Raw genomic sequence first — 12090 nt, 5'->3', positions numbered from 1 at the left:
GTATTTAATTATAACATTGTACTTTGGGGGTTGAAATGTAAGAAGGGGGGGGGTAGAAGGAAAAAAGGGGGAATATTGATGTGATCTGTATTTCAGTGTGGCACCGTGGAGCATAGTGTTGACGATGACGGTAAATATACTTGTATCAATAGTTTTTGCAACAATGTTTGTATATAAGTTGTAATATCTTTATGACGTCCTCTGGATTGATTTTATTGTAACTTGGGCTTTGACATGTTCTATATCTGGAGGCGCCATCGCCAAATGTAGATCTGATGAATAAAAATAAACTGAATTGAACAGAAAATGTGACTGAAGTGGAATGGACAGTCATGCCCATGGATTCTGCCATGTGATTTGTTGATTAACATTTTGCAATACTGCTAGTGTGATGGACTACATAATTAAGTTTACTGTACCATGTTACCATAATGCATTTAAATTTTATCAAGGTAGAAATATGGAACCTGATTTTACTTGTGTGCGCGCATGCATGCGTGCGTGCGTGTGCGTGTGTGTGCGAGCGGGGGGATCATACAAGTAAGACTGATAATACAAAATATGACAGTTACACTTTATCATAATTTTATGCATTATGAAGAATGTGACATTTTAATTCATACTGCCATGAAGTATGTGAAAGGTAACATTTGGAACAGTTCATTATATGCACCTCTCTCAGTATAAGTACTTGTGTATGTGCACATACACAAGAGAATATCAATGGATGTATGCATTAGTGTGCACATGCACATATGTGTGACTGGATGTAATCTCAGTTTACTTACCAAGACATTTTTTAATTTGATATCCCTGTGGACAAGACCTTGGGAATGAAGGTAACGAATCCCTTCCACTACATCAATTGCTATCTGGAGACGAACAAGCCACTTCAGCCCAGTTCGCAGCCCACTATACAAATCTCGTGATAACCGGTCCATGACCAGTAGAACAGCTGGTGTACAGCCTCCACCATAAGTATGATCCACCACAGAGCCACGTAACTTCACTATGCGCTTATGTTCAGGGATTGTCCTACAGCAAGAAGTAAACCATGAAGGTACAACATGAAGTTGTCCCAGTGCTTAGCTACTCATAATTACGCACTATGCCAAGAGGTATGGGGGAGCAGATTGGGACCCAGAGCTGGTCTGGATGACATGGAGAAAATTCTTGACCTTACTGGGACTTGAACTCTGACCACTTGGTTGTCCAGTCCTTTGCCAGTCACTATACTGACTGCACTATCCCAGCTCCATGAGAAGTAAACCATACAGTATAAAACTGGGCTTATACAGGAATGACTTTTTCATTTCGAGATAAATTTGTAAGAATTTTGAGAATCAAGACAAATAGGAATTTTCTCTAGCAAACCAATTTTTTTTACTGCAATATTTTATAATACCAGCCACATTCTCAGTATGCTACCATATTTACCCAAATGGATGATGATTCCATGTAAGATGACCCTACAATAGGAAACAAGTCCACAAAGAAAATGTAATTTTATGAAGCAATTTCACACACTTACTACAAATGTGTGAGGGAAAGTAAATATTAGAGAACATTTGATATATATGCATAATATTGCCTTGAAAGTGCAAACACCACTTAGTCCATGTTTTCATACTTACAACATGTTTTGGCTACATGGGTCCATCATCAGGTACATATGATTATTTGTATATACTGCTACACTCTATTCACCATTTCATTCCACACAAGATGTGTAAGTCTAAAAGTCTGCCTAACATCAATAACCTCATGTACATTCCACAGCTGAGAGAAGTAATTCTTCCACCTATTTAAAATGTGGGAATCTACATGAAGATCACTGTTCTCATCTTTTACCAAGATAGTTACAGTTTGGTAACACTCCTTAAATTTATCTGCATTTCTATGCAAGTCCCTAATGTACTTGTTCTTACTGTGTGCTGCAAGTTCTTTAATTTTGTCTTTCAGATATCCCTCTTTTTATTCCTGAAATATCTATTACATTAAATCCCACCTTGTATAATAAAACTCCATTGCAAGATCATTCCAATGCTTATCATCAGGAGGTACAACAGACTTCACAGCACATGGACCAGTCCCTCCCCAAGATTCACAGGAAAACACTACACCATACTGTCCTCGACCAATCTCCTTTCCTTGCACGGGCATTCCTGAGTGTTAAAACAAGAAATATTACTAATTTATGAATAGTGTTACCTTTCAGAATAACTACTCACATACAGGTACTACAGTTAAATAGCTTACACATACTCATTTTTTAAAACAACACAAGGAAGTATAATAAATTATTATGGTAAACATCGTTTCTGTGGATGAACTATGGGCCCATTAACATATAAGCAGCGGCACAATGTGCCAGAAGTGGCTGCAGTACAAGGGACTTAGTCCCACCCCACTACCAACATATAAGCAGTCCCTACATATTTCTGCGAAATAAGTTATACAATAAGGATGGGCTGCCATCTATGCCCTTTCAGGAATTCTTAAAAAAATTGTAGAAGACAACCTCATAGGGATATTGTTCCATTTACATAACATAGTATTGTAAGCACTTTTAGTGAACAAAACTGGTCAAATTTTATACTATCAGGAAGTCACTCAGTTATACTACTGCAGATGCTATTGGAAAGTTCCTGGACTGTTATTCTTGTAACTGTCTCAGTGAAAGAAAATGAGAAGACAGGCCAAGGTCACACTTCTGCAAGACTATTGCATTAGTCTGCCATGTGACACTGCACTGTGAACAAGCACTGTTTTTACACGAGTGCTTTTTTGACTTCATGTTTCATTTTGTCTGTGATGGATGGCAAGATTGAGCAATGTGCCTGCATCAAGTTTTGTGTGAAGTTCACTAAATCTGCTATCGAAACCCATGAAATGTTCCGTGTGGCTTTTGGAGAATACTTTTTTTAAGCCAGACAGCCGTTTTTGAATGGCATTTACGTTTCAAGGCTGGTCGAGTGTCAGTTGAAGAACATGATGAACATTCAAGGCCACCAAGCACCAGCAAAATTACAGAAAATGTTGAAAAATTTTGAAAACTCATCCATGAAGACTGTCACTGAACAAGCCATGAGCTTGCACACACCAACTGGGATCAATTATGGAGTCTGTAAAGAGACCTTAACAGAAAATTTAACATACATTGCATAGCCACCAAGTCTGTTCCCCAACTCTTGACAAATGATCAAAAGCAGTGGCGTGTAAACGTGTGTCTTGTGCTACGAGAGATGGCTAATGATGACCCAACTTTTACTAGTATCTCTAGGATCATAATGAGTGACGAAAGTTGGATTTACTGTTATGATCCAGAAACAAAACAACAGTCATCACAGTGGAAGAGCCTACAATCACCAAGAGCAAAAAAGGTGAGGAAGGTCCAGATTTCAACAAACAGCATGCTTAATGTGTTTTGTTTTTTGTTTTGACATGAAGGGGATTGTTCACCATGAATTTATTCTTCCTAACACTATGGTCAACTTTTGACTTCTGAGATGCTTGAGAGAAATAGTGCAACGAAAAAGTCTGGGACTTTGGTGCAACCACAACTGGTTCCTTCATCACAACAGCATGCCTGCCCACACATCCCTGAAAGCCACAGAATTTGTGACTAATAACAACATGGTTATCCTTCCCCACCCTCCCTACTCACCGAACTTAGCCCCTTGTCATTTTGCTTTGTTTCCCAAATTGAAAATGAAACTGAAAGGACAACGTTTTGAAACAGTGTCTGATATCCAAAGGGAATAGCAGGGGGTACTCGACAGAATTAAAAAAAATGACTTCCTTGGCGCTTTTGAAGTGTGGAAAAAACAATGGGATCACTGTATACATTCATAAGCAGACTATTTTGAAGGAGATGACAGCCAAAATTGAGTAAGTTAAGCCAGAATGTCTTTTTTTGACCTAGTCCAGGAACTTTCCCTAATAGGTAAATCCTATTCAGGTATTCAAGAAACTCACTGGTATGGTGTGATATGCTAATATCACCAGAAAACTCACAAATTGTGAAATGAAGGTTAACACAAATAAAAACTCATCATATGTGGGTCATTATTGCAGCATTCTTAGAAGCTGATGTTCTACAACTTCATTTGTTGCCCTCAACTAATGACCATTTTTGAAACTCAAGAACTACCAGAATGTTTAGACATGGTTTAATGCTTCACACAATTGAATGATATTTGCAATGCTGTTATCAAGAAATCATTTTCCTGAGTTTAATGCAAAATTAAAGCAAACAGTTGTTTAGCATTAGTCAACTCAATCTGAAATGTGATGCTTACATGAACCCTTTATAATAATGTAATACAAATGAGCACTACCACACATCACAATGCCAATAATGCTAGCATCTCTCAGCTCTTCATGTTGTTTGAATAAATACATCAGTCGGTAAAGACTGTTTGACAGTCCCTTGTACCAGCAATTATTTATAAATCCTTTCATTACAAAAATTTGTGTGTAAATTAAAATGAATACTTGTTTTACCATCACAAAACAGTTCAACAGCTTCACTTCTTTGCCGTATGGTCATGATAACAAATTATGTACCATTCCTGGGCATAGAAAAGGTACTCCAATGACTTTTCAAAATAATCACAAAGTTCCTCTTTACATATCACAGGCCCTATCCTTTCCCTGCTTGTTAGTGATTTTCTAAGATCCAATTATAAGCTTAAAATATAAGCTGCATCCAGACTTCAAAAGCATCTATTTTGGGAAGGTGTGGAAAATATACTAATTTAGTAGCACTTATACAAATAATTTTGTTTTTGTACCAGAATTAAACGGCATCAATTTATGTAGATGTTACTTCTATTAATACGTATTACATTTCGAATATATTGTAACATGTACAGCTAGGCAATGGCGTGATAAACACCTCCTTGCTTAATTGCATCACAATCATACAGGATCATTGCTAGGCAATGACTCAGTAAACACATTTCTGCGTAGGCAGTGACATCACAAAACAATAGCAGGGCTGTGTTTTCTGAGTGTGGCCCATGACGAAGGTTTATAACAGAAAAAGAAAGCTGTTTGAAAGAGTCATAGCTGAGAAGCCGTAAGGCAAGGACACAAAGCCATCATGGAAAGGAGTTATGAACATTCAGCTGTGAAGCGTTAAGGGGCATTGAAATTTTTATGTGTATAGTTACAGTAATCTTGAAAGTGCCATAATTATTTGTAGTTACGACAGTGAATATCCAATAAATCAATTAAGCAATCCAAACCCAGTATACGAGTCACTAATACACATGACAACTGGTGTTAGAAGTAACTGGATCAGAGTGGTTGATTGAATTATTGGATTGAAGACTGCAGTAAGAAGTCATACCGCCATACTATGGGGATAGGACAAATGATAGCACACCTGCTGGCCGAAATAAAGGTCAAAATAAGAACCAACCAAGCCAAAATCGACGGCAATAGGGGAGCTGACCAAGCAGAAAGAAAAGACATGCACGAAAAGCTGATAACCAAGTCAGACGCTGATCTGGCAGAGGTAAACATCGAGCTAGAAAAATAAAAAATGGATGCCAATAAAAAGGAAATTATGGCAAAGGTTGGATGCCATAACAGAGAACAATTTTGAGAAGTTTGAGACCATGGGAGATACTCAAGACTCCTGGAGAAAGGAGCCCACTGCAGAAAATACAGAGGCAAATCCAGTGGAAGTGAAGTCTGTAGCTGTGCATGAGGAATTCCACATGGAAGATGCCACAGTAAAATCTTCAAGGACAACGAAGAAGCGGCATAGGGGCTGGCATCTAGCTGCAGGGCAACGCGAAGAACCAGAGAAACTGACCCAAGGAGATTGTAGATTCCAGAATAAGTTGGCTGCTGCCTGCAGGAAGGTGTCCTATCATGCAGCATTGGCATGGCACAAGGGAAATGTCTTCAGGAAAATTCAGACCCAGGGAAATTGTGGACCACGGAAGGAACTAGCCGCAGCCAGAAGGAAGATGACCTGCTGTGCAGAAGTGCCACAGCATAAGGGACAAGGTAAGGACAAAGTTGTACCAAAAATTTTAAAAGAACGGGTGCTCAGGAGGAGACAATGGGCACATCAGCACGTAACAAACGAATAAGGAAACAAGATCTAAAGAAAGTAAAACTGGAAAGCATACGAAATGTTATCAAGACCTAGGGAAAACATGGGACTGGAGATCGCCAAGCGAATTGTCAAATCTACTGTTGGGTTGCAAAAGATCAAGGATTGGGCCTCGTGGAGGGGTCGACCCCTCCAAAACGGAAGAAAAACCTACTAGCAGCGTTAGTGTAAGAAGAGTTCGATATGTTTTCCTGTGTACCAGTTTCTTCACTTTGTGTGGTTTTCTGTCATTAAAATTTAAATACAAAACACAGCAAAATCCAGCCTTTTCAAAACTGTGTATGGTAAGTCCATGTCTGTAGAAAAACATACCAATAATATGCATTTCTATTGGGCCTAAATTGTACAATGTTTTGGCTTGACACTGTAGGAATTAAATCAAGCACTTCTGAAGTTAATTTTACAGCAGATCAATGTTTGAACAAGCAACAGTATTACATGCCAAGGTAATAAAACCTGCAAACTGAACTATTCTGTTTACCATATCGGATCATGTCACACATGGATGTACTCTCCAATGCAAGGCGAGCAAGTCTGGGTGTATGGTATTTGCGAATTGCAATTCGCTGCTCTTCTGTTCGTTCCAGGCGACCTGAATAATGATTTTCAAGAGACCGAAGAGCAGACTGAAAAGATTCATGTGAAGCTCTCACTCTGTCACGAAACTGAAACATATGGAGCAACAAACATCATTAGTGTGAAAATAAAGTTACAATGACTTACTTTCTGCAAATTCTTATCCTGACAATTTTGCTTCCCAGGTTAATATTGCTGGCTGGGTAGTTCATAAAGGTATCTTTAAACCTCATCCCTATCTCTATGCTGCTCACCCTGTGCCTGACAGTAAAGAGGATGACATGCATGATGAGGACTACAGGAAAATTCTGTCACCTATTAACGTCTCCCTCTTCCTTTCCAATTCTGAGAACTGTCTGGATCTAGGCATATGCCTACTCCTGATTCTTTTCCTAGTGCTTACTTCCATCTCTTCTTCACAGGCTTGATCCTTAACCTCATGGTGACAGAATCCAACAGATACAAGCAACAAATACACATAACATGTGCAAAATCTAGGTGGTCCATTTAACAAATTTTTCTTTAGCACTAAAGTAAAAAAAAAAAAAGCCCCGATGATATACGTTTGTGTTTTTATAATTGCAATATTATGAAAGAGTTGCTACGGATAGAAATACAAAAGTGAACAAAAAATTAACATATTTTATATTACTCTTATAAGATTTCCCATTTAAAAAGTTCTCTTCCACATGTCTTCTGCACAACTATTTACCCAGGAAACACTTTATTTAGCAAGTTATGTGTAAAATGAGCATAGAAATGCATGTTGGTCTTCAAATAAAATGTCTATTATTGCTGTCCAATTTTAACCAAAAGTAATATGGGTTAACAAACTGTAATAAGACTCCCCAATATAAAATTTCCAGGCATGTGCAAATCTCGAATTTCTGAGATCAAAACACGAAAAAAAGAATCCTGTACTAGATGTTCATTTTTCAGTCTCAAACTCAGCATTTGTTTGCATATCAGGGTCTGATGACAAGAGGGATTACTATAATACCATTATATTTCGACCAGAAGACACATCCAGTTTTTGAATATGGGATTTAGGGGGAAAAAATCAGAAAGGTGAATATTTCTCGAATTCATGATGCATCTCAATTTTTTAACAGGAAAAAATATGTAAAATGTATGTCTTATATTCGAAGTAATATGGTATTTGTCCAAATGGAACACATGTCTTCTTCTCCCTCTTTTAAGAATTAAACTACTGGTGTCATTAATCTGAGTGCTAAATATGCATTCATATATATGTATAAAACATGTTTTTAATCCATTTTAAGATTTTAGTGTGTTCATGCCAAAATTTGTGCTGTCCTGCTATAGGAATAGGAAATAAACGAGAGAGACAGAAATATGTTTCCAGGACAGATGCCATGAATTATGAAGAGGCTGCACAAAGTACAAAGTCAGCAAACAAAAGTGGTACACCGCCAATTTATAGCAAAATAATCTGTGCTAAGACAAGCAAATGACAGATGTCAAGAATAATGGTAGTTGTGTGAAATGGAAGTGCAAAAGTAATTGACACCACACTTATGATTTGTACTTTAATATTATGGTGATTAAACATGTAAAATAAACAAAATACTGTCTACCGGGGCAAATATCCAAAGGAGAAAACAGACACAGAACATTTTGCCTATTTCACAGAAATACAGTCATTTGTGTGGATTTGATGACAGAAAGAAATGTCAGTTCTGTGCTACATTCTTACACTCAATTACCCACAGATTTCAAGTCCAGCACAAAGTGATGCTTATAAATAACATGGATGAACAACTTTTCTCTATAATGAAGAACTCAACTTAAAGTCAGTAAAATTTAATATGATAAGTCAACAAATTTTGTTTGCAGTAAACTAGATTTATGACTGGGATTTAAAAAAACGTTTTTTATGTTCATGTCTGAGGTGACAAACATGCAGTTCCTTAGAATTAACAGTGACAATACAGTTTTACTTATGTGTAATTACAGAAGTACATTAAAATTTTTCTCAGCATTATGACAGAAGCAGAAACATCTGTACTAAGGTACACATACATACACACAAAATCTGACTGATATGATACAAGGCACAGGATTTCTGGTCACAACTTTTACTTGAAAAATTAGGGTTACAGCTGTTAAATAAAATTATGGCCAACTGCACTTAGAAAATAACATTTTGGTTTTGCTTTTTTTTTACCTGAGCTGAGATGTTTTTTGCAAGTCGGGCTGCACTCAAGGAGTCCAGCATTTCTGTGGCCACCCTCTTCTTCCAAGCAACATCTAGACAACGTGTTGCTGCCCAAGGTAACTGAAATGTGAGTAGTAAATTCCGTAGGCGTTCCAAACATGTGTGCAAAAAAGATGATGATGAGGATGTAGTTAATTTTATATTATATGCTGCAGACAAGATCTGTGAGAGAAAGAAAAAATAATTTGAACATTTCTATGGGTCTTGATTGTAGATGAAAATGTGCAGTATGAAATGAGGTTATGAGAACTGGAAAACAATTATTGTATAACAAAGAAACTGTATAAAACTGCAGATGTAAAGATTTCCTGGCAGAACTCATGAAGCCTACTTTCTTACTGCACAGACTTACAGCCCTACTCATCTTGTGCTGTTAATGTTATTTACAGGTACTGTAAGATTACAATTCAACCATGAAACATAATTCAGTTGATGGACCTGAGTGTTGGTGTTGAGGACAAATGGTTAGAGGACTGAAAAAACATTCTTATTTATTTCCTGCAATTCCAAATGTGGTATAGATTTCAACAAAACCCACTACATTCAATTTACATCTAGAAATAATAATCCTAAATCTGAAATAAAAATTGTATATGATAAAAAACAAATTACATCTATATCGCACTGATATATTGGGTTTTCGGACTTTATCCATCATCCTGGTTTTTAAGATAACTAATAAAAACACGACGTTTCGGAAACTGGATCTGTTTCCGTCCTCAGGTGAAGGAAAACACCTATTCTGTTGGGTCTGTTAGAAAGAGCTAGCCTCAATCATTGGTTATACTGGTTATGGTGTTATACACCATCGTCAGAATCCTATAGTAACTACATCTATATCCAATATTAAATTTCTTGGAATATTCATTGGTGACACAATGAGCTGGAAATACCACATTGAGTATATTACTTCAAAATTAAGCGCAGTCTGCTACATAATACGATCGCTTAAACCATAAACGTCCATAAATATCTTAAAAATGGTTTATCACTCTTATTTTAATTCTATTATAAATTATGGTTTACCCTCTGGGGGCAACTCACCCGAAGTATAAAAATTTTAGAATGCAAAAGAATATAATTAGAAGTATGTTGGGATGCAGGAGGAGGGATTCGTGCAGGAACTTATTTAGAGAATGAGAAATCTTACCTCTGGCATCTCAGTACATACCATCTCTTATGCTCTTTGTGATAAAAAAACAGAAACAAATTCATAGTAAATTCAGAGATTCATAGAATAAATACCAGACAGCAAAATAATCTCCATCAGCCTCTTGTAAATTTGAGGTTTACTGTTTAGGAACGAAGGTCTATAATAATCTACCATAACATATCAAGGATATATTGAGTGACACTAAGAGTTTTGAGGTCCAATTAAAACAATTTTTATATTTACATTCGTTTTATTCTTTACAGGAATATTTTGGTTATAAATCTTTTTAAGATGTGAGTAGCTGTCTTGCTATGTCATATAATTGGAATACATTTAACCACTATAGCTTAATCACCTTACCTGTTTTACTGCATCACTTGCTGACAAACTTCCCTCCTGTTCATAGCAGTTCTTTTCCAGACTCTCTAAGCATCGCTGTAATGTGCCAATGAAAGTGTCCTGGAGACAGGCCACTGACTGGACAAGCTCATTTGCAACTGCACAACTCAGTCTGGTCAATACTAAATGCTGAATTTCAGAGGTGGCAACTGCTACATCTTGAGGAGATTCAACTACCTCACTGTCTAGCAATGTGACTCCTAAGAACAATAATCACTTGAAAGTAGTTACGACAAAACGTCATTATTTAAAAATTAAGAGTGCTAACTGTAAATGATGAAAACCACTGCATCATTAATAGTGACTGATTCATATCAGAAACGTACTTTACCAGTTATCAATCTGTTATCTTATACTTCTGCTGATTTCCATGTGTATATGCATGGCAATAGCATTAGCGAACATCTTTTAAAGAAACAACATTTTATCCAACTCCTGTGAATGAAAATCATCTTAGTAAACAGAACTAAAGAATATACTAAGGTAATAATGTCTTTACACAGGAAACTTATATAAAGTGATTCACTTAGCAGGGGTCCCAAATTTAGCAATTATGTATCGCACAATAAATTACTGATGAAACCAAAACTTGGTCAGTACCTGCCCTGGTAGAAATAAATAACTTGGTTACAGATGTCAGAATTGTTTTCCTTCTTCCTAGAGAAAGAATGCTCCATGTTTGCAAATGTTGCAGCAAGCATGGCATGAGGGATTGTGGCAATCTCGAAGGTTTCCTTTCAGGTTGCCAATAGTGCAAGGTTTGAATTTAAACATTCACCCTTCAGCAGACTCCACAGGAAGAAGTCATGCCTGGAGACTCCATTTTCTGTGGATGGTGAGACTGTGGGAATAGTGCAAGGATTTTCAACAGACCATATGCACATCTGTCTGTTAACAAATCCCAATAGGTGAAACCAAGTTTTATCAGAAAACCATGTCATGTCCATGATGTCGGACATCTGGTGACAAATGTTAAAAGTCACCAGCAGCAGGAACGGAAATGGTGTGAACCAGGACAGTGTTGCAAAGCATAAACTGATATAGAGTTTTGTTTTCATCACTATATCACTCATTTATAATTATTAGGGAATGGATTTCTCAGTACAAAATATTTTTGGCAACTGTTTAGAAGCTCATGTAAATCAGTGTCAGTGTAATGTTCAAGTTACTGTGATTACTGCTTACATTCAAAGTTTTATACATTTAAAAGCACATATTTCCAATGTTATATTTTAGCATCCTGTTGCACTGATTTTCATCCATTATATGTATACAGTGGCCGTCTTGTAGTGCACTCAATTTCACCTGTCACTTCACAACATGTTTAGGCAACATAGTGCCATCATCGGGTGTCCCAATTACGTCAATCTATTGCATTGCTTGCCCTCATATGTTTTCACAACACCATTTAAAAAGTATTTAAAAAGTCCGTATTTGTCAACTATGATAAATTTACACTCGCTAAAACTTGTTAAGATAATTCATCTTATTTGTCTTAATTAAAACTTGCATGTGGTTCGTTCACTACGGGGTCGTTTTTCTTATTTTCTGTGTAAACCGCGTCTTGTGATGTGTGTTCCCTTCTTAGCT

General features: G+C 36.9%; 1 protein-coding gene across 13 annotated transcripts in view; it reads right to left on the bottom strand.

Moving 5' to 3' along the window:
* Positions 1-12090, bottom strand: part of LOC111868118 (dual serine/threonine and tyrosine protein kinase) — a 79547-nt gene that overhangs the window by 38884 nt on the left and 28573 nt on the right. For 12 of the 13 annotated variants that reach the window (XR_002843465.2, XM_023858529.2, XM_023858537.2 and 9 more), the window contains 5 exons: positions 10462-10700; positions 8898-9110; positions 6615-6798; positions 2009-2165; positions 789-1035 (listed from right to left, as the gene is read on the bottom strand). Coding sequence is in view for 12 of the 13 variants with exons in the window: in XM_023858529.2 (XP_023714297.1) it covers positions 789-1035; positions 2009-2165; positions 6615-6798; positions 8898-9110; positions 10462-10700 (1040 nt within the window). In the remaining variant the exon portion in view is untranslated. The remainder of the gene's footprint in view (positions 1-788; positions 1036-2008; positions 2166-6614; positions 6799-8897; positions 9111-10461; positions 10701-12090) is intronic. The other variant, XM_023858605.2, reaches the window with a different exon arrangement.

Source organism: Cryptotermes secundus, unplaced genomic scaffold (assembly GCF_002891405.2).
Source record: "Cryptotermes secundus unplaced genomic scaffold, Csec_1.0 scaffold166, whole genome shotgun sequence".
NCBI classification, from domain to species: Eukaryota; Metazoa; Arthropoda; class Insecta; order Blattodea; family Kalotermitidae; genus Cryptotermes; species Cryptotermes secundus.
The sequence above is the reverse complement of the archived record's forward strand: the minus strand, read 5'-3'. Positions and strand labels throughout refer to the sequence as shown.